Source organism: Scardinius erythrophthalmus (assembly GCF_964197995.2).
Source record: "Scardinius erythrophthalmus genome assembly, chromosome: 7".
Lineage (NCBI taxonomy): Eukaryota > Metazoa > Chordata > Actinopteri > Cypriniformes > Leuciscidae > Scardinius > Scardinius erythrophthalmus.
The window spans coordinates 36,828,195-36,852,665 of NC_138227.1; the positions used below are offsets into that span (position 1 = coordinate 36,828,195).

At 37.1% G+C, this 24,471-nt stretch overlaps 1 protein-coding gene across 1 annotated transcript in view; it reads right to left on the bottom strand.

Annotated features, from left to right (window-relative positions):
- Positions 1-24,235, bottom strand: part of dscamb (Down syndrome cell adhesion molecule b) — a gene marked incomplete at both ends in the record, with an annotated part of 158,559 nt that extends 134,324 nt beyond the window's left edge. The window contains one exon of the mRNA XM_081369741.1: positions 24,193-24,235. Within this exon, the coding sequence (XP_081225867.1) occupies positions 24,193-24,235 (43 nt within the window). The remainder of the gene's footprint in view (positions 1-24,192) is intronic.
- Positions 24,236-24,471: the final 236 nt, after the last annotated feature.

The window sequence follows — 24,471 nt, forward strand, 5'->3', positions numbered from 1 at the left end:
TAACTCTAACATGCAGCAAGACTTCGCAAAGAATGACTGAACACACAGACCTTAACGACATAATAACACACAGGGTGGAAGCAATCAGCACACAATGCGTCATGGGAAATGATGTTCATAATGCAATAAAGAAAGCAAGAGGAGGCAATACTAAATGAGATTGTAGAGTTACATTCAAGCTATTTTAAGGCATGACGTTTAAATATGTAATTTTGGTGATCAAAGATGAGTTTTAAGGGATTTTAAATATTATTTTAATCCACAACATCTCAGTTTGAGAGCTGAGTTTGCTCTGACAAGGTATCATTCTTAAAGCTTTGTTTTTTCTTTAAAAAAATAAAGCATAAAATGTCCAAAAGCAGAAGTCACATCAAATCTTTCTTGAAAAGGCCACACATCTGAATTTACGGGAAAACAGCACTTCAGTGCTCAACAACCCGCAGGAAAAATTCACAATTGTCATAATTTTTCATGAGATGAACCATAAAGACGAAAAAGTGACACTGTTTAATAATGTATTGTGTGCATTCATAATTAACCAAGGTTTTTCTCTCTTTGGTACTGCTTTGGAAGAAAAACTGCTCTTTATTCAATATTAAACTGCTCTCTCATGTGAAGGTCTGCACATCAAATACATCTTCCCATCCTTTTATTTGGGCTGGGAGAGTGATTGGGATGGCAGTTGACTCTAATGCACTGGCCGAGCTTTGCCTGTAGGCCTTTAATGTCGTGTCACCTGAGACGTGGGCTGAACCTGATGGAAAGTGGCTAACAACAAGCCAAGGTGACTTTAGTAGGGCATTTCAGAAACACGCACACAATCATTTGTGCATACCCCCCCCCCCCCCAACTGATCATACTCAAACTGAGATGCTCAAATATTGATTTATTTTGCAATGTTTACAGGTTTGGAGGTACTGATTGATTTTCGATTAACTTTTGCTGCAGGTACATGTGACAACAACTGACTGTGTTTATGAGCGAGTCATTGAATTATTCACTCACTGAGTGATTGAGGAACAAAACAGCAGAATGCATATTGATGATGGGATGAGGAAGATTCAGGAATTGAGGAATCTAAGAGCTTTTTGCCATATTGACAGCATGCTAAAAAAGTGTTGGCTTTGAGAGCACCGGGAGATGAGCTTTATGCCAAAGGCAAAGACTGCCAGTCAGAATCTCAGGTCTCAAAGAGAATATCCACAAGTTGCCAACATCGACTAAAATTTGTGAATATAAATGTCCACACTCACATGCCCAGTTTCAGAGACAAGGCTTTAAGTTTAGTGCCAGAGTAAAATGCATGTTTAATAACTGAAAGCAACTTAAAATATGTCAGTGTCATTGTTTTGTCTCAAGAGGTTTCTTAGTGTCTGTTTACATGACACCGTTTTGGAGTTTTGGACACGTTTTGAAAATGGGGTTCAAAGTGCAGGTTTTTGAAAACGGTCTAAGTATAAACTACAAAAAAAGGCGAATCTCTGAAGACGATGACGTCATGCACATGTGTATTACGTGTTCAGTCTGTCGTGTTTCATCGCCCTCTAATGGCCTGGCAGAGGAATGCAGCGTCTTTAGTCGTTTTCGCGGATCCGTGTGAATGGGGATCGTTTTGACAATGGTGTCGTCTGTAGGCGGAAAACTCAAAGGAAAAGAATATTTAAGTATATTGTTGTCATGTAAACGTACCCTAAGTCGTGTTTATAAAAGCTACTTAAATGTCCTAATTTAACTAAGGTCTACTTCTGGCTTAATCTAAGCCCTGTCTGTGAAATCGAGCCTCAGTTTTTTACTTCAGTCGTCAGGCCATATGGGTGGCTTTTAAATTGTAATTTTATGTAATGTTTATTCAGCCTGATTTTTAGAAATTAGCACTTTTTTTGTTGAAAAGAGCACAATTTTGCTTAGCGGTAAGAGAGATGGTGGGTGAAGAAAAGTCACATATGTTTATTTCCAGCGCTGAATCCAGCTATTCTGCATAAATATATTTCAGAATTTGTTTAATTAATTTGTAATGTTTTTAAATACAAATAATAGTTTTAATAGTTAGCTTATAATATACAATAATATTTTATAATAAGATTGTTTTTCTTTTCTGCCTAGCAGGGAATTTAAAGTCCCCCTGTGGTGAAAATCAAGCTTTTAATGTTGTTTATATCTCTATGTGGTGTTTTTAATATGCTTTAAGAAAAACCATGTGTAAATTCATAAGTCGACACCATTGCTGAGTATTTTCTCCTTAAAACTGCAGTGAACCAAAGACAGTCTCAAAAACACGGTTTGAAATCGCTGGTGTTTCTGACGTCACAAACTACCTTGTAACCAATCAGATCAACGTGTGATCGTCAACGAGTGGATCTCTGAGCTGGAGTGAGTGAGTGGAGGCGGGGCTCATTTGCATATTCATAGAACCGCGTACACTAAATGAAGCAAGGGTGTAGAGTTACATTTTAAATATTTTAAGGCATGAAGAATTTTTTTCAAGGAAAAAACTTTTAAATATGTCAATTTGGTGATCAAAGATGAGTTTTAAGGGATACAATTATTGACTAAAGGGGGACTTTAAAAAAAAAAAAAAACATGCGCCCAATGTGAAAAAACGAATTAAAAAAAAATTAGCTTACCCTTATATGTAGTGCGCTATTTGAGGGGACAGTCATTTCCAGTGGTAAATTCCTGAAGATGACAGCCACAACGGAAACACACACGTGTGTTTTCCTTTTAAATGTATTATTAAGTTGTTTAATAACGCTTTACTCAAGCTAGTTTGTTTTCATGGAGTTTACCAGGTAATGCAGATGACACAAAGCAATCTGCTTTATTTTTATATTAAGGACAAACTATGCAAAAAGTCTTTCCTGTGCACTCAGTGTCCAAATTCACTTGCTCATTTTCAATAACTCCTTCGAGTTGACTTTATTAGTGTACAAATGTAATGAATAGGGAATGAGGGTATGGGGGGATTATCTGTCTCTATCAGCACTTATCACAAAAACAGGAATATCAGGAATACAGGAATATTCAGTTCGTATATCAGTTCGCCCCTGATGATTTCAAACAAACTGTTTTCTAGTAGGCAATTACATTTGAATCGCTTACTCACCTCAAATAATGTAACAACTGCTTTTAAAACAGAGTAGGTTTTTTCAGTAACAAGTGAATTGGTTCATCCTTAATGACTCTCTCATTTCTAGCATTAGCAAGTCTGATTTATTCTAGTAAGAGTCAGTTTGTCCTAAACGATCCCCCCCTCTCTCTCTCTCTCTCTCTCTCTCTCTCTCTCTCTCTCTCTCTCTCTCTCTCTCTCTCTCTCTCTCTCTCTCTCTCTCATTAGAAAGCCATCAGTGAATCAGTTCATCCAAAACTGATCTCTCTCCTATGCAGTGTTGTTCCTTTATTTAAAAAATCACAATTGCTGTTGTGCCACAAAACTACTGTACAGATTAAATGATAAATCATATCATCAGATAATGATCTTTTTCTGTAGATGGCTCTAACACACTTAGCTAGTAGTGTGTAGCTTACTAACTACTAACTACTACAAAGATCAAGTTTACAGTTCAAATACTTTAAATAAACAGGCTGCAAACAACAAATGTAGCTTTTCCCAACATTGTGTTGGTCAGGGTCACAAAATTAGTCTTACAATTTGAGATGGATCGTGCATGTATGTAGCAGTTCCTAAAAAGTTACTGGGAAACTTGCAACTTTATAAATCCAATAGCAATTTTTAATTACATTTGGACCTTATAGCTATAGATATAGATTAAATATAATTCAGTAAAGCATCAAATGGACAAAAGAACAATTATACATGTATTTAAAAACACAACAGGCAGTACGCTAGTCTCCGACTCCAATTTAGGGTGACTAGTCAATCACACACAAACGCATTTGTCATCTTCAGCTGCCTAATCATCCATCCTAAACAGCTTTCAGGGCCACTGATGCATTTGATCTGAGCAATGGTGCGATCAATGCCGATGAGGCAAACACTAACACCACAAATAAACCAACAAATCTACCACTGTCTAGTATCATTACAAACTGCCATTAACAAAGAACTTCAAGTTTTGTGATTTTTATTTACTATCTGTCTAGGTTTCATCAAAACAAATGACAGCAATATTCTAAAACATCACAATATCACTGTAAAGTTACTCAAAAATCTAAATGTGTGTATAGAGCCCAATGCTTTCCGCCCTGTGTGCATGTTTGTTGTGTCAACGGTCAATTATAAGACCGTTTTTGTAAGAAGTTTATTTTGCAATTCATAGTTTTCAGTCATGTGACTGGTGCAGAGACCTGGAGGGCAAAACATCCATAGAACTGCGGCAGTATTTCAATCATTAAAAGAAAAAATGTTTTAAAAGACGTTTTAAAATGCCTAATGTAAAAAAAAAAAAAAAAGCGTTTAATGTTAAAATATCAAATTCAATATACACCTCATTTATGATGCAATTTATTTACAGGAAAGCAGATGAGCCTCGCTAAATTGCACATTAAGCATTTCTTTATAATAGTTTTCTATGGGAAATCGCTTAACATAAAACTTTGCTTGTTGTGTTAATATTCTGGGTTCATCAGCTTACTTATACATAGTCTATGTTTTATTAATAAGGTGTATAGTGAATTTGGTCTTCCATTATCATCGTCTAAGGTCAGGGGTCTGAGGATACGTCTACATTAATCTGGATAGATTTAAAAACTGAGTTTTCATTTCATTTCGTTCTCTGTCCACACTAGCGTTTTCCAAAGGTTTCTCATCCACACTGAAACGTCAAAAAAAAAGATAAATTCACCTTACAGCGCATGTGTAAACCCTCATAAAAGCTCACTGAGATGATACGGACAGAACCAGACATAATCAAGTTATCACGCAATTCTTCTGGCAGGATCATTTTATTTAGCAAAATATCTCACCACTCACTGATGCGTCCAGGTCGCACTCAGTCACTATTATCTGTTTGGTCTAAAACGCGACTGCTCTCATGTTTTGCCGCAGGACAGCAGATGCGAGTGAATTTTCTGTCATCTTTGCAGGACTGTGATATGAAGAGTGAGCAAAGTAACATATTTTAGCAACAGTGTGAAAGTGAATAGCACATAACAGGCACAATACCGGTATAAACATGAATATATATGGGTTAAATATGAGTCACATGACTAAACTTACGTCATCGTTTTCAAATACCTCCATTTTCACAGACCAAACTACAACGCGAAAACAGAGTTTTCAAATGTATCCGCTTTGGAGAGCGTTTTCAAAAAGCTTAGTTTTCGTTGCTAAAATCGCCGTCTCAGTGTGGGCGGAGGACCAAAACTGAGACAAAAAGATGCATTTCCAAACGAAAACATATTAGTGTGGACAAGGCCTTAGGGTGTGTTCACACTTGTAGTTCAGTTCTCTTGAGTTATTTTGGTCTGGACCAAAAAAGAAAATGATACATTTAGTCCTGCTTGTTAGTCGTGTTAGTCATTTTAACACTGAACCTAAAGATACAAAACAAAAACAAAAATGACATTTTATATTTTGTCATGGAACTTATCGAACAAACAAAACAATGCTGTGTTCAGGGCTAAATGCACTCTTTTTATGTGCGTACATATGATGGTATTTTGACCAGCTGAGAACTCGAAAAGAGCTTATAAAATGTGTAAAGAAGTCACAACAGCGGCAGGAATCCCTCCGTCACACACATAAACACAGATCTGCTGTGAGGAGAACACACTAGAATATGTTTAAAAAGATGGGTCTCAGTCCGCTTCCAAACGAACTCTGGTGCAGTTCAACCGAAATATAAATGCAACACGGACTAAAGTTAAACAAACCAAAAACAGGATGGGATTTCACAAGATGTGACTCTAAAAAAGACAGAATGTCAAGTCAAGTCAAATCAAGTCATCTTAATTTATATAGCGCTTTTAACAATGTAGATTGTTCCAAAGCAGCTTTACAGTGATAATAGGAAATTAAAGTAAAGTGTTTTGGCTTTATAGCAGCTCTAGAATAAAGTTATTGTCCAGCTAAAGTTAGTTTGATTGATTGAATGCTCAAGCAAACCTGGTTTTTCTCGTTTGGTGGCACCAGGGTTCAGATGGCAGCGTTCACACTTATTCAAATGAACCGCACTAACAGAACAAGCCTGCCAGGTGTAAACACACCCTTAAAGGGATAGATCACCCAAAAATGAAAATTAGCCCATGATTCACTCACCCTCATATGGAAGCTTGTTTCCGCCAAAAAAAAAAAAAAAAAAAAAGATAATTGCGACTTTTTATCTCACAATTGCGAGTTTACATCTCGCAATTCTGACTTTATTTCTCAGAATTGGGAGATATAAAGTCAGAATTGCGTGAAATAAAGTCAGAATTCTGAGATATAAAGTCAGAATTCTGAGATATAAAGTCAGAATTGCGAGATATAAAGTCACAATTGCGTGTTATAAAGTCAGAATTCTGACTTTTTTTCTCGCAATTGCGACTTTATATCACGCAATTCTGACTTTATATCTCAGAATTCTGACTTTATATCACGCAATTCTGACTTTATAACACATAATTGCGAGTTTATATCTCGCAATTCTGACATCTTTTCTCAGAATTGTGAGATATAAAGTCCAATTCTAAGGGGGAAAAAAGACGACTTTTTTTTTTTTTTTTACCTTAAAATAGTTTATATCTCACAATTCTGACTTTATAACACGCAATTGCGACTTTATATCATGCAATTCTAGGCCAGCAGCCATATCACCCTGTAGCCCAAGACTGGTTGCCCACTGAAGCTAAGCAGGGCTGAGCCTGGTTAGTACCTGGATGGGAGACCTCCTGAGAAAAAAAAACAGGTTGCTGCTGGAAGAGGTGTTAGTGAGGCCAGCAGGGGGTGCTCACCCTGTGGTCTGTGTGGGTCCTAACGCCCCAGTGTAGTGACGGGGACACTATACTGTCAAAGAGCACCGTCCTTCGGATGAGACGTAAAACCGAGGTCCTGACTCTCTGTGGTCATTAAAAATCCCATGGCATTTCTCGTAAAGAGTAGGGGTGTAACCCCGGTGTCCTGGCCACATTCCACACATTGGCCCTTACCAATCATGGCCTCCTAATAATCCCCTTACATTGAATTGGCTCCATCACTCTCTCTCCTCTCTCCACCTATAGCTGGTGTGTGGTGAGCGCACTGGCGCCGTTGTTCTGTGGCTGCCGTCGCATCATCCAAGTGGATGCTACACACTGGTGGTGGTTGAGGAGAGACCCCTGATATGATTGTAAAGCGCTTTGGGTGTACAGTAGTACATATGAAAGCGCTATATAAATGCCTCATTCTATTCTATTCTAATTCTGACTTTATATCTCCCAATTGCGTGATATAAAGTCAGAATTCTGAGATATAAAGTCAGAATTGCTTGAAATAAAGTCGCAATTGCGTGTTTTAAAGTCAGAATTGCGAGATATAAAGTCAGATTTGCGTGATATAAAGTCGCAATTGCGAGAAAAAAAGTCAGAATTCTGACTTTATAACACACAATTCTGACTTTATTTCACGCAAATCTGACTTTATATCTCGCAATTCTGACTTTAAAACACGCAATTGCGACTTTATTTCACGCAATTCTGACTTTATATCTCGCAATTCTGAGAAATAAAGTCAGAATTGCGAGATGTAAACTCGCAATTGTGAGATAAAAAGTCGCAATTATATTTTATTTTATTTTTATTTTGTGGCGGAAACAAGCTTCCATACCCTCAAGCCATCCTAGGTGTATATGACATTCTTCTTTCAGATGAATACAATCTGTGTTCTGGCTCTTCCAAGCTTTATAATGGCAGTGAATGGCCATTTCTGTTTTGAAGTCCATCAAAGTGCATCCATCCATCATAAAAGTGCTCCACGAGTCTCCGGGGGTTAATAAAGGCCTTCTGAAGCAGAGTGATGCGTTCGTGTAGAAAAATATTCATATTTAAAACTTTATCGACCCTTGACACGACGCACAACGTAATGACGAACAAGGAAGCGCAGAGGATAACAAAACACCAGTCAAGAATTAGAAGTTTAAAACGACAATTTTTAAAGAGAAATGTCAGAGGAGCTTGAGTTTGTTGCTCAGCCCTGTTTGTTTGATCTGCGAGAGGCGTCTAAACTTACGATACTCCTACATCTACGTCATACGAGTTACTCTTGTGGCGCAAGTTGACTTGCGTAGGCCGTCTGCCGGAAGCTAGTTATTTTAGTCGATTAAGTTTTAATTATTAATATAACTCCGATTGTATTCGTCTGAAAGAAGAATGTCATATACACCTAGGATGAGTTGAAGGTGAGTAAATCATGGGGTAATTTGAATTTTTGGGTGAACTAACCTTTTAATGCATTAAACCACATTAAGCATTCTATTTATAGTGGCTATAATGGTAAAACGCTTAACGTGCAATCTGTTCGGCTGCATATAGTGTGCATCTTCAGTAAGGTGTATACTGACTGTGTTGTTTTAATAACTTTAATAAGTCTTAGTACACTAAACCTAACTAGACGGCCGATGAGGAAACCCTTGTTTTGTCCTCCAGGGGGGTGTTCCTATAAAGGTGTGATGCCACATGAAAACTATAAATATCTCAAATGGCATGTATCATGTCTAGAGTCCAGCGTGCTAAAACTGCACAGATCTGAGCCGATGTGGAGCTTCGTTCCCGCCCTACTGGTTGTGCCAGGTCTGGTGTGGATATGTGGGATATCTGCTTCCCAATGACAGGCTCTGTCAAGGGCCTGGGGTAATTAAGCCTGCACTCAGCACACCGCCTGGGGGGCTTCGGCGGGTGGGGGGGGGGGCGGGGTTGGACGGGACGAGACGAGGTGCCGAAGGGAGCGGCTGGGGACGGAGGACAAGGTGGGGTGAGCAGGACAGGGTTTTTGCCACTGTGAGTATGCACTTCTCTCCTACAACCCCCACAGGCTTTAGCACTCGCAGCACTTGCCAAATGACTGTCTCCCAATTTGCTTTCATGAATATTAAGCAGGACATGACAGACGAGAAAATGCCTGCCGTCTGCTCGCCTGTGATATGTGCAGACAGATCGGCTCTCTGATGTCGGCGAAGGGTAAAGCGCGCCGACTGTGGCCCTGCGGTGTGCCTCTGATTCCCGTTGTCATGTTTTAAACGAGCGAACGTGAGCGGCTCGTTAAGAGCCGACTTGGCAGCGGGCTGAGATCGGAAAACGAAAGCGCCGCTGACTTTAATGTCTGAATTTGCCCAGCTGATGGCACGAACAAGGCTGTTAGTCAGGCAATTTTCAATCTAAGCACTTCCATATTCAAAAACTTCTAAATCTATTATGGCGAGCCACTTAGCCAAGTACAGCAAAGATAATATTTATCAACGATAGTGTCAGGTCGGATCTCTGGAGCAGATGCTAAAGACTACTGACTGACGTCTCTTAATTCCAAAAGTAATTAACAATTATCAAATTAATTTAACCTACACACTACGTTACACATCCAATCCATTTCTAGACTTTCTGAGAGCATGAACAGATGACAAACACAACTTTTTTTTTATTAATTCTAATAAGCACTGTGTATCAAGAAGATACAACGATTAGCTACTGCCACATTTCATCAATTTAGATTTTTCAACTAGGTGTTTGGTTTTAACAGATTGTTATTTACAAGAATATTCAAGATTAAAGTTCAACATAAGCCTATACCATGCAAATATCAATATAGTGGAGTCTATATTTTTTAATTAGTGTCATTTTTATAAACATGAAAAAAGAAAATTTTATAAAAACGCAGATTTGTTAGCATTAGCAGAACTGATTAGAACACAAAAATATGTTCTAAGAACGTTTTGCTAACGTTCCAATTAAGATATAAAACTTTTTTCTGAATGTTCTCTGAACGCTCAAAATGTCCAGTTATTAAAATGTTTTAAAGTCCCCCTGTAGTCAATAATTGTATCCCTTAAAAGTCATCTTTGATCACCAAAATTCCATATTATTTACATAAAATTTCCTTGAACTTTTTTCTTCATGCCTTAAAATATTTTGAATGTAACTCGACACCCTTGCCTCATTTATTAAACGCGGTTCTATGAATATGCAAATGAGCCCCGCCTCCACTCACTCACACAGCTCAGAGATCCACTCGCTGACGATCACACGTTGATCTGATTGGTTACAAGGTAGTTTGTGACGTCAGAAACACCAGCGATTTCAAACCGTGTTTTTGAGACTGTCTTTGGTTCACTGCAGTTTTAAGGAGAAAATACTCAGCAATGGTGTTGACTGATGAATTTAAGTCTCAAAGCATATTAGAAACACCACATAGACATATAAACAATATTAAAAGCTGGATTTTCACCATAGGGGGACTATAAAAAAAAACTTGGTTATTCGAATGGGAAATTCCATTCGATCTTTCTTCAAACTTTATGAGAATGTTACTTTTAAATGTTCTTTAAACGATCTGAAACAAGCAGGAACATTTAAAAAACGTTAAACAAACATACAACTGAATGATGCATAAATAATGTTTTTGTGCTAACGTTTATTTAAAAAACAGATATCTCTGAATGAATGTTTTATTAACATTACTGGAATAACGTTTGTTCCTAATTTTAAGAGAGCCTTGCCAGAACATTAGACAAAGTCCTGAGAACGTTCCCTGTAGGCTGGGAAGGCGTCTGAATAAACACAAAACACATTGTCATTGGCGAATCCGGCCAATCGTGGAACAGCTGTGTCATCATCAGAGCTTGTGCAGCCGTTCATACTGCACAGAATGAGCTTCAAGTCAGACATTAATCTAATTCCATTCACTTATCGCCTGGCACACAAAACATCTGCTCCAATCTGATTGGCTGGCTTTTTGTTATATTTGAGGCATTTAAGGATGTCGCAAGTACTGTAACAGTATTTTGGTTCCACAAATTCTAATTTGCATAAAAAAATCTGATATTTGATTGGGTCTCATCTCAGATTAGATATCAAATAATCTTTGATGATCAGGTGACCTTCAAAGACCACATTGCAAAGACAGCACAGGTTTTTATTAGGTTTTCATTTCACAACATCAGAAAGGTCCTTCCTAAATAAAGCCTGCTGGACTCCTCATCCAGGCCCTTATCATTTCTAGACTGGACTATTGCAATGCTTTTCTGGTTTGACCTCTAGCATGTGCAATCAAATCTCTACAAATGATACAGAACGCAGCAGCTCGGCTGGTCTTCAACGAGCCCACGTCATGTCATCCAAGATGTTCATGTCTTCTTTCTTCAGTCGAAAAGAAATTAAGGTTTTTGAGGAAAACATTCCAGAATTTTTCCCCATATAGTGGACTTCAATGGGAACCAACGGGTTGAAGGTCCAAACTTCAGTTTCAATGCAGCTTCAAAGTCTCTACACGATCCCAGCCGAGGAATAAGAGTCTTATCTAACCAAACCATTGGTCATTTTCTGAAAAATAAACATGTTTTTAACCACAAATGCTCGTCTTGCCCGTCCACGACTTCACGCATTACATAATCACATTGGAAAGGTCAGGCGGTAACCTGACGTAGGCGGAAAATATAGGGTGAAAAACTCCATCTCATTTTCTCCTCCAACTTCAAAATCATTCGACATTGTTGTTTTACCTTTTATTTTTATTTTTATTTTTTTGTAAAGGGCGTTTGACCTAGTATTTGCACGTTGGCTTTGTAAGCACTAGGTACTGACGTCACGCATGACCTTTCAACATGATTACGTAATGCGTGGTACATCGCAGAGCTAGTGCAAGATGAGCATTTGTGGTTAAAAAGTATATATATTTTGATTTGTTTAGAAAATGACCGATGGTTTCTCTAGATAAGACTCTTATTCCTCGGCTGGGATCGTGTAGAGACTTTGAAGCTGCACTGAAACTGCAATTTGGACCTTTTGAAGTCCACTATATGGAGAAAAATCCTGCAATGTTTTCCTCAAAAACCTTAATTTCTTTTCGACTGAAGAAAGAAAGACATGAACATCTTGGATGAGGTGGGGGGTGAGTAAATTATCAGGAAATTTTCATTCTGAAGTGAGCCAATCCTTTAACAGTTGCTGCTTGCATCAAGTTCAAAACATTGATGTTTGCGTACAGGACAGTCACAGGCTCTGCACCCTCCTACCTCCACTCACGCTTACAAATCTACACCTAAGGGCCTGCGGTCAGCGAGTGAGCGGCACCTCATGGTCCCATCACAGAAAGACAAATCTCTTTCCTGAACATTCACTGTTCCTCACTGTGGGAATGATCTTCCTAACCCTATCCGGACAGCCATATCCCAGCTAAGAACTCATCTTTTCCATGAACACTGAGCTGCAGCCTGCTGATGTTGACAATACAAAATTATTTCTGTGCTTTTACTATTTTTCTCCCTGTGAAACGTAGTACCAGCACTTCTCATGTTATTGCCTGCTTAGGATGAATTGCTTTGTTGCATTAGTCATTTGTAAGCCGCTTTGGATAAAAGCACCTGCTAAATGAATACATTTAAACGTAGATATAAATATGTGAATAAGGCCTAACAGTGTGAAATCAGCCTAAAGAGGAGTTCACATTAAAGTTGACACCAAATAAAAAATCATCCTTTCGCTTTTCTTAATGTTAGATATATAGATCATATTGTGAACGATTTATCCGTGCATTTTACCTCATAATGTTTAATCAAAATGTAATAGCTGGACCTTTTGCTGAAAACAGTACACTTCTCTCTGGTGACGTATGCAGGACTCTAATCATTTAATCCCCTGCCAGCCCATGTTCATCTGCCTCCACGTTTTAGTGAAACGCCCACATCTGAAAAACCAATCAACAACTGATGCAAGTCCCCACCCTATTTTTTATTTCTTTTTCGATAATCCATCACACTCGGATGTACAGTACATCACAATACGGAAGAAAAGATATTCAGTTTTCTGTGACTATAACAGCGATTGGCAGCAACACAGCAACTAGATATTTTTAAATATATCTCTGATTGTGTCCATCTGAAAGTAGATAGCTCTTGATGGCTTGAGGGCTTGAGTAAATCATGGGATAATTTTCATTTTTGGGTGAGCTATCCCTTTAAGACACAAGGTGCATTCCAATTCATGTAAATCAAATGCGTCCTTCCTTCCCAGAGCAATGAAGGATACAACAGATGGATCCTTTGCGGTCTTGATTACCCCAGAATTCATTGAGCTCCAGTGACGACAGCATTTGTTTGGGAAGAAATTGTCAAATTACACTTTTAAACATAAGTATTGGGTTTCAACTTACTCAAATATCTAATGAAACAGATGAAAAAAAAAAAAAAAAAAAACTTTAAAGCGGTTCAAATGTTGACATATCTAACTTAGATGTGATTATATATATATTTTACACTATTTATTATATACAGATATGGACCATGGTGAACATATTTAGACAGTTTGTGAACACTGTTTTGTTTTCAGACAGTTTAATATACAGTAACTTTCCAAAAAGTTTAATACAAACGTTACTGTTGTCGTCAACGGCAGCTGTCACAGTTGCTAGGCAACAAGAACAATCCTCTGCAGTCTAGACTGTACCACTTGGCAACGCTCAGTCTGACCTTCGCAGCCTTCGAAGGGTGCAGCCTCTGAATTGGGACGCAGCTTTCATGCAATCAACTGTCACAGTTTTAGTTACATAGCGAAGTGCTATTAGACTCCGATGCTGAATGACAAAAGAACCATATAAAATTCACAAACTACACGGTCAAGTATATAGTGTATAGTGCGCCATTTGGGATGCAACTACAGTCTTAACATAGTGGCTATGTTTATGCAACTGGCCCAACCATAAGAACTACTGTATATATTCTTAGTCAGAGATCCAAGCCAATCTTATGAGAAAACATAATTGTTTTGCAAAGTTGCAATTTCGTATGATGTAGGAAAACTTAGCCTACGATTTGTAATAAAAATAAGCATGCAGCCTGCACCCCAAAACCTGGCCTCAGTGGGACATGAGCACCTCGTAAACAATGTCCGAACTCGATTGTACGCATTCATACGAATTCGCCAACAATTGTCATTGACTTTATTGTACAATCTTGCAACACAACACAGGCCTGAAGCAAGAAACAGTAAAAAAGAGCAAGATTTAGAGGCCCACTGAAGTGCTTTGGATCGCGCAGCTTTGTTTGATGCGTTGACGTAATTTCCACTGAAACAGGAAGCTAAGGCGGGACATATTGAATGGCTCCTCCTTCTTTTCAAATAGCCAATAGCGTTTAGTTTACCTCACAGACTGCAAGTCGTACTTGACAGTGACATGGAAGCGAATCCAAGCGCTGATGATACGTTGGATTCAATAGTAGAGCTGTGAATAAATTCTAGCCGTTTCATTCTTAACCAACATACAGTTGGAAAACGGAATAAAACTCGAGCATTTGAGCAACCGAACACACATCTCCAACCCATATTGCTCCGTGACGTGTCAACCGTTGCTTTGGCCAGGTGGTGTTTTTAGCATAGGGGTGGAGCTTTAGATTCTAGAGAGCATTTGATTGGACAGAAGATGTGATGAGAAGCTGCAGTGATGTCATAAAATCCCGTGATCCGTTTTAGCGGAAGTGAGAGACTAAGTTTTGAATGCTTGTATCTCCTAAATGTGAATTTGTCATTGTTTTGGAACACACCAGCTTATTCATAACCTTAAGGCTAACATATTCATACTAAAAGCTAAAAAAAAACGTACATTTTGATTTGATTAAGAATGTTTTAATTTGAAACAAATGAACTCGCCAAACTATAAATGTACTGAGGCAATACCATGTACAGTGATAATCACAGTTATATCATCTGATAGTACCACAATACTTATATATACCATGGTAGATGTCCAAAAAGCCAAAGTATGTGTGGTGGGGGGCGGACGTGGTATTGTCATGGTATCATGAGTAGTACCGTGTTAATTTTTGGTACTTTTCTGTACCAATGATTATTTGTAACCTGGTTAGCTGATTAACATGATGTTAGCTATATTTCTTCTCAATCTTTAAGAAAAGGTGTCTAATCAATAAAATCTGACTTCTAATCTTGGCGCTTCCTAAATAAGAGTCTGTTATTGGACAGGGGCAGAGGGAATAAAAATTAGGGGATACAAGAGCTCTTTAGTGGGAAGTCAAAACTCAGGGAAGTCAACATACAGAGAAGCCTCTATCACACGGCTCAAAGGAGAGACTATGAGACCGGTGTCCAGAGAGGCCGTCCTGCCTCGACGCTTCATAATGATGTAGAGCATCTTTACAAACAAGCATCCTGTCTTCATTAGAGCCAGCGAGAGGTCCAACAAGAGCCCTCATTGTGGTCAGCGCGACTCCGGATAGTGGCTTTTCCCCCTGCTTGGCACGTAAAACTGTTCTGGGTTCAGTAAAAGACTTCCTCTGTGTCGTCTTTATCATGGTGCAGGTGTCTGTTTCAATAGCATCTGTACACATCCGTCTATTTGAGCTTGCAAAGGCTAATGCCCAGCTCGGTTAGCTGTGCGCTAGTCAACTCGCGGCACAACGATGCCAAACATCACAGTCCACGTCTCAGTACACCTGGTCATTACTGAGCTCCTATAAGACAATATTTCATTATCTCTACAACACAAATGCTTTATGATGATTAATGACATTAATGACACTGATGCTAATTTACTGACAAAGACTACTTGAAAGACTTGGATTCTACACCAGATCCAGTTTCAGTAGTATGGTTTTCAGTATAATTGATACAAACAAAAGACCATAGTGGAAATGTTAACCTTGTAACATTATCTAGCTGACTTTGCAACTGATCACCCCATTGATAAGAAAATGGCTTTCATTCAGTAAATGTCTATAAACGCTATGATTTTGTCAGAGCCACGGTGTAATCCAGACAGCATCACTGATTTTATCACCAGAGACTATTAAGACTTTGACTAAATTAAGATTATTTTCTGTCATTGTCCCATTTTTTTTTTTTTTTTTTATTCCAAGTATAAAACAATGTTTATCTATGTAATCTTTCAAGAAAGAAAGAAAGAAAGAAACACTGATGACATTATTCCTGGTGACATGACTACGTCCTCATTGTACAATGTCACTACTGGTATTTATGAACAACAACATTTATGAACAACAAAAAGTAATTTACAGTGAAACTTGTAACGCATTACAAGTAATGCGAGTTAAGTAATCAGATTACTTTTTTCAAGTAACTTGTAAAGTTACGCATTACTTTTCCATTCAGAACAAAATAACTGAGTTACTTTTTTAAATAAGTAATACAAGTTACTTTGTTTTCCCATTTATTGACTGACAGCTCTTCTGTCCTCATGAAATTGTGAGTAAGTGCAGAGGCGTTGTGTGTAAACATGATGATTATTGTAGTTGTAGACTAAATGTGAACATGCATTTACTCATCTCACTTAAAAAAAAACAGATTCAGTATTCCTTAAAATTAAAAATTATTAAAACTCAGAAGATTACACAAACCTGCAACAATTAAATAGGTTAAATTACATTAATTTAATCTCACTTTATTAACCAATGTGTTTGCTGCTGGAAAAAGTATCAAATTTACTTTCCATAAAAAGTAACTTAAAAGTTACTGAGAAATTAGTTACTTTTTTAAGGAGTAACACCATTATTGTAATGCATACTACATTTAAAAGTAATTTTATGATAAATACTTTGCTTGTTAACATTTCAGCCATAAATGAGCTATAAATGTTAGCTAGTTTATGTTCAATACCCGTCTAGCGATGTGTTTTGTGCTAAAATATAATTAAATAACGGTTTGATTTTCTAAAATATCTATGGCATGCCACACATAATACTTCCTGTAAGGGAACAAAGTGAGCATCAATGCTCACTGGTTTTCATTGTGCACTGTGGGACTTTTTCGTGAGCGAACGTTTCAGTGCACTGCAAGACAGCCCTTAAAGGGATTTTTCTCCCAAAAATGAAAAAAAAAAGTGTCCTCATTTACTCACCCTCATGTTGTTCCAAAGCTGTATATGTTTCTTTCTTTTGTTGAACACAAAAGAAGATATTTTGAAGAATGTTGGTAATCAAACCACACAGACCTTCATTATAGGTAAATAAATACTATGGAAGTCAATGGAGTCCATCAACTGTTTGATTACCAACATTCTTCAAAATATCTTCTTTCGTGTTCAGCAGAAGAAAGAAACTCATACAGGTTTGGAACAACATGAGAGTGAGTAAATGAGGACAAAATGTTCATTTTTGGGTGAACAATCCCTTTAAAATGGCCGACTCCCTGATCAGAGCCCTGACTACTGAACCAGCGAGCTGATTGAGACGCACCCACGATTTTCTTGAAATTACCATGAAATTATTTTCTTCAGAATTAAGCAAAATTTCCCCCAAATTCACATTATCATAATGCAAAAAAAAATATAAAATAAAAATATAACAAAAAATCCCATTCTCATTCCTGTAATCCAAAAGATAATGACAGTATCATTGTTATAATAGAGAAATGAAATAATCTTGTCCATTAACTACTGGATTTGAATAAGAAGAAAGCAATATTTTAATTTTAATTGAAAATGTATTATAATATTATAAATAAAGATAATGCCACAATGCGAATAACTACTACTACTAATAATACAATTATAGTGAATACAGGTAAATTGAATTTTTTTTTGCCAAAATGCCCAAATATCCCGAATTAACCCTAATTGTCCTAAAATAAACTACGTTTTCTTCAAGCAAAATATAATTTCTTTTACTTTTGATTTTAGAATAATATATGACCTGGCCAATTTTTTGACAGTTGTATCTAAATGGACAGGTTTTGTGTGTTGTTGTTTTTCCGTTTTAGTATGAAAGTGGTCCATGTCCATCTGTAGGGCTACAGCGCTGTGGTGTTTTCTGAAGGAAGGACACAGTGCACCCCTCCCCACCCCTCTTCTCTGCAGAGTGTTTCTCTTTCCATTTCAGGTTGTCACGTTTCTTTTCTTTTTTTTTCTTCTTCTTCTTCTTCATGTGTGCTAGCAAGGTGACAGGAGACCGCTGCTCCACACAACCAAAGCCAGCCAGCCAACCGAGCAGACACAAATATATTCAGAGCATTTAGTACCCTGGATTAATCGAATTATAATTTAATCATCTGATCAAACAGCAATTAGCATAATCACTTGTGGGGAACAGCTGATAGAGGAGAGAGAGCAACACATAATAAACCTCAGGCAACTGCCGCTCTAATGAGACATTTAACTGCTAAAACACACATCAAAAAGCAACATCTTCATGCTTTCTGGAGCTGAGACAGCTGTTATGAGCTGAAGGACAATAATGTGTTTCAAACGCAGCCATTTAACAGGCAAAAGTGCATTAAATTATATATATATACATACATAAAAAAAAGGTCTATCCAATGTGCAAACTGAGAACACAATTATTATGCAACATAAAAAAAGGCATTTGTAATGCAAAACATAACTGTCATTAAATCAATTTAACAAAATGATTTACACTTTGAATGATCTTTTCTTCTCATTTACTATGATTTTGCAGCATTTACAGCAACTATGGCAGAAAGTTATGGTTATCATGGTCAAATCTTGGACATGGGAATATGGGAATAACCATATTGATCCTGAATACTGATTCCGCATCAAAGGTTGATGGCATATGCAGTGCATGGAAGAAGATATACGTGTGCGATTTCATTCTCTAAAGAGACGTGAATAATGTTGAAACGAATAAGAACATGACCGTACCGTTAAACGCATGTTCACATCACGCCGTACATTCAATGCATGGCAGACATCTGGCCAAAGTGACAGTGCTCTGAAAGGGGGCAGCTAAAAATACCAAGCACCAACTTGGTCTTACATCTTACAGTCTATGCCATGTTTAAAAATATATCACAATGTTGAGAAAGCAAGCTCTGGTCATTTGTCACCCTGTCACTTTCTCCCACCTAGGTCAGAGATGCCTCAGCCTACATTCCTCTCTCTGCCTCTCTTTTTAAAAATAACAAGACAGCGGTGGAGGGAAAGCACATGAATACTGAGATGCATGCTCGAGATAAAAGTCATAGGACGGTGTTTTACTGAAGGCATTGATGACAGACACAGTCATTTGGTTTGATGGATATTAGGTTGATGTCATTTGCACATATTGTAAAGATAAAGCACTGCATAAAACAGAAAATAATGAGGTTTTTCTTTTATTTTTACTAAGTCCTCGTCCACACTTATTTTGTCAATTTTTTTTTAAATACAATCTAATGTGATATAACCCTATTATATATATATATATGTGTGTGTGTGTGTGTGTGTGTGTGTAGATAGATAGATAGATAGATAGATAGATAGATAGATAGATAGATAGATAGATAGATAGATAGATAGATAGATAGATAGATAGATAGATAGATAGATAGATAGATAGATAGATAGATAGATAGATAGATAGATAGATAGATAGATAGATAGATAGATAGATATCCTTATATAACCCTATATATTTATATATATTTCTAGAGTCTCAGAAATAAGAAAGCCTCTTGGAGTGTATTTTGAGAGTGTAGTTTCTATAAAATATAACAAGCTAAAATAGAGAAATGATGATTGCTGAACATTAAGGTTTTAATTTCATTTTTACAAAGTCCTCATCCATTACTTATTTTGTCACTTTTTTTTTAAATACAATCTAATGTGATATAACCCCTATATTTTTTATTTCTATAACCTTATATAACCCTATATATATATATATATATATATATATATATATATATATATATATATATATATATATATATATATATATATATATATATATATATATATATATATGTTATATTTTATAGAGTCTTGCTTATTTCTGAGACTCTAAAAATGTATATATATGCTACTGTATATATATATATATATATATATATATATATATATATATATATAGTATATATATATATACTCTAAAAATGTATATATATGCTATACTGTATATATATATATATATATATATATATATATATATATATATACAGTATAGCATATATATACATTTTTAGAGTCTCAGAAATAAGCAAGACTCTATAAAATATAACAAGCTCAAATAGAAAAATGATAATTATTGAACATTAAATTAATGATTTTTCAAGTTATGTTTTCACGGCAAAAGCAAGAGACACATTTCCTTTCTTTCCTTTCTCCGAGAGTTAATACGAAGGATGAGAAACTTTTTTTTGGAGCCACATTTAAATGTGATACATAATTAATTCAATTTAAATAAGAATTGTTTGAAGATGGTTCCCTTAAATGTGCATGCTTTCGAAACAAAATATTGTTCTACCTATAGAAATCCAGCAACAAAAAAATACTAATAAATACTTAAATAATCGATTCATAAGTAAATTTACAGTATACAATTCATACCTAATGAGTAAAACTGACATCACAATGTGACAGGACAACTGTTTCTCCATGTTGTCCTCAAAATGACCTCTAAACATGTTTGTCCTCTAACATGACAACGGCAGAGTCTTTCTCAGTCAACAAATCATCTTAGCAATACAGCTCATTTCATTAAGAATATGCTTTTTGGCATTTTGTGGTTGAATTGCACTGATATCAACAACACTTTACATTACAGTCCTTCATGCACCCTTAAGTGATAAGGATACAGTCCTTAAGTATAAGCACATACAAACAGTGTAATCTAATATTATCCAAAGACAAACGGTTAAATCAGTGGCTAACATTAAAATCAGTGGGTGGTTTGACTCATTCAAAGTCTCATCTTGATGAAAAGATCCTGCTAAACCACATGTGGCAGGGAAGCAGAAAAAAACAGCTAAATTGCTAAATAACTGAACAAAATGAGCAAAAAATGACACTGTGAATTGCAACATAAATATGTACTTGAGGATGGGGGGTGGGGGGGTGTTGAGGACGCGAACTCCGAATCTTTAAATAGGTAATCGAGGATTGCAGGGCGCAGGTCTTACAGGACTATCTCACAAACCGGAACAGATGGGCCTCTAATCAGCAAACTGCCTTAATTGCCCCCAATAGATTAACAGTTGCACACAGCCAAATTTACTCGAATCATTCCTCGCATTTCTCCTTAGACTCTTGAAGAAATCCCAGTTAAACCTGAAATGAAGTCATTATTCTGGATCATATCATTCTGATTGCTTTGGTATAATTCAGTTAGTGCGAGGACTGAATAATCCCCAATAACGACAGCATGTTTTTGCACCGGATTTAGGGCGGCTGAGATTATAATCCGCTGTGCGACTTGCATGTGTTTTTGTGGACAACAAGTGACGGATTATAATTTTCGAGTAACAGATCCGAGGCAGTTACATTCCTCATCCCAAGCGCCTTGTTGTATTTACTCTGTTTTGCTTTAAATCAAGGTGCTAAAAATTCCCTTTTCGGCTGAAACTCTTGATATTGTTACAGTGTAATTATATATTTAAGTACTGAGTAATATTAAGCAACTACATGTACTTACTATAGGGTTAGGGTAGGATTAGGGTTTGGTTGAGGGTTAATTCCATGTAATTATGCATCATTTACTGTTATTACTATGAAAAGTACATGTAACATATGTAACAAGGACGCTGTAAAATAAATTCTGTTATTAGATGTAGAACTTCAATACATGCATTTCTTTGCACAACATGGCTGTCGTGCACATGAAACAGTCGAAGGGATTCTTTTTACTTCTGCTATCTGTTAGACAATGCTGCAAATAAGAATAAAAAATAGCAATAAATATTTTTGAAATGATTGAATTGATTGATTTGGTAATCATTGATAAAAACATGTTCCTAAACGGTAACAATAAGATACCTATTCAACCGATGCTCTTTTATTGTACATCAGGGGTCATTCATTCACACACACACACACACACACACACACACACACACACACACACACACACACACACACACACACACACACACACACACACACACACACACAACGGCCTTATTTGATACGTGACTATGGCTCTAATAATAGAGGTTTCCATAGTGACAGGCCAAGCAGCATGTGATAAAACTTCTAGACTAGAGGCTTGAATGTTCTAGAATACAGTTGCTTTCTGAGATGAGAAAGTGGCCGCTTACTGTTTAACGGGGAGGTTGATTATTCTCAGATCATAGAAAAGGGGACGCAGAACAAATCATATATTTGTCTAGTTACATTCCTAACTTTTCCCCAATTAACAAATTAGCATATTAAGATGTCAACAGCTAACTTAAAAACTGCTGCACGCATAAGTCATGAGCTGGTTTTATAGGAACGGCAGAGAAATAGCCAAAACACAGGCAGAATAGAGAGCGTTGGGCGATGGTGACTGATGAGTTCTTACTGCTCTTTTATGAGTTTCAGCAGAGGCAGGGTGGCGCAATTTCAATTCAAAGTTATTACAAAATACATCTCAATATTTTTTATTTTTTTATTTCATATTCGCCCCGAGTGAGAAAGCCTCGGTGTTTCGAGCTCAAACAGCAAGAGTAAAGGGTGTATTTATCTCCCTCCTCTGAAGAAGGGGATTATTCTGTTGTTTTCTTTCGTAACATCCTCACCGCCTCAAAATGACTGCCATTCAAAGCTTCACATTGAGGACTCACTCCAGCATTTGCCAATAGCCATTTTACATCAAATCTTTTTTTTTTTTTTTTGTCCAAGCATGGGTCTCTGTTCCCCTTTTTTCGCCTCACGCATTAACCTTCCCTCGACAATGTCTGTCTGTCTGCAATTTTTCGAAGAAGATAAGTCTATTTTCCCGTCTCGCTTGATTCTGTTTTTCCCTCCATGGCTCCCTCCTTACGTACACACCCTTCCATGTTTGCACCTACTGACCATCTCTCCAGTTCTGCTGGCGAATCACACCTTTTTACACTGCTGTGAAGATGCAGTACTGAAAACAGGTTGGAAAGAAAGGAAAATCATGCTTAAGGCACAATCGGCCTTATGAAATATAAAGATGGCTTTAAATTTCTAGCTGCACTCACACACACACACACACACACACACACACACACACACACACACACACACACACACACACACATCCACGCAGGCGCAGTCCCTTAAGTACACACACTTATTAAGGCGTTGTGTAGTATTTTTCATCTACTTCCCTTGCATTTGCTTATGGACAATTTTTTTTAATCACTGATTCATTTTTGTATGTTTCATATTACAGTCTCATTTTAGATATGCAATTCAAAAAGTATGACCATCGAGCTAAACACATCATTTGTTTTTAAAGACTTTAATTTAGCATATAACACATTTTGCAAAAACAGATATAGGCCCTACATAATTTGTGTTTTATGTGTGATAACATGTGATCAAGATTGCATTATATTTAATTTGATCATATTTAATTTTCACCTACTGTGAGGCTCAAGTGTACAGGGGTGTATTACCAAAAAAATAACTGGATGAAATAACTTCATTTGACGTGCCCGGATGAAATATTTAAATATTCACGGGGTTAATTTTGTGCCGTCAAATGATTTTGATCATACAATAAACCAATTAAATACCATTCCTCAGTTTATTTATAATCATCGTAAATAAACAATGTATTTATAAATGAAACAATATATTGCAGCCATTAATTAAATTAAATTTGACTTGGTTGATTTAAAACAGTAGTTACACGGATGGGGAAGGGCGCAGCACATATAACCAATTTAAAATACGTTAGTCATTATAGATAAAAAAGGGGGGGAAAGACCTTTAAAATACGATATGCAACACTGAAAATCGAAAGCACATGGATGAGTAGCTTCTACAACACTCAGTGTGATAAACAAGAGGTCACGTTCATTAACATCTTCCCATGCGTAAAACAAACGACAAGAAACCTGTGCAATACCTGCCGGTGGCCCCTGTGTGTGTGTGTGTGTGTGTGTGCACAGGAATCATTATATGAGGCTTTTTGCAGTACGCAGTGCTTATATAGTGCTGGCATCATCAAGGCCATAATGTGACTAATGTAAGGTGTGTGCTTTTCCCCCCATAAATGATTAGAGGAGGGAAACTCTCCCAGCCTATAGGTGACCCCCATGACACCATTACAAATCTTGAAATGAATTTGCATACAGTACACCTTTTCCTGAATGTCCCGATGAGGGTAAATCAAGCTTGAAATTAGGAAGAAGAAAAAAAAAATGAAGACTAACCATTCAGGATGCTCTGGAGAAAGAGAAATGCCAATATCCACATGCCCCGCTGCGTTCAATCCCCAAGCTAGATTTTCCTCTTTTCACTCCGCACACTTTGTCCACAGCTTTTTCCTGATCCCCCAGTCAGAATGCCAACAGTAAGGTTAAAACAAAAGCCAGTCCAGATTTCCTGTGCCAATGACTTGATAGGATCTCCACCGTGCGTATTATGTGCGCGCTTTTGCGCCCGGACGTTGCGCATGAAGGATGTGCGGATGTTCTAGTGTGATTGTCTTG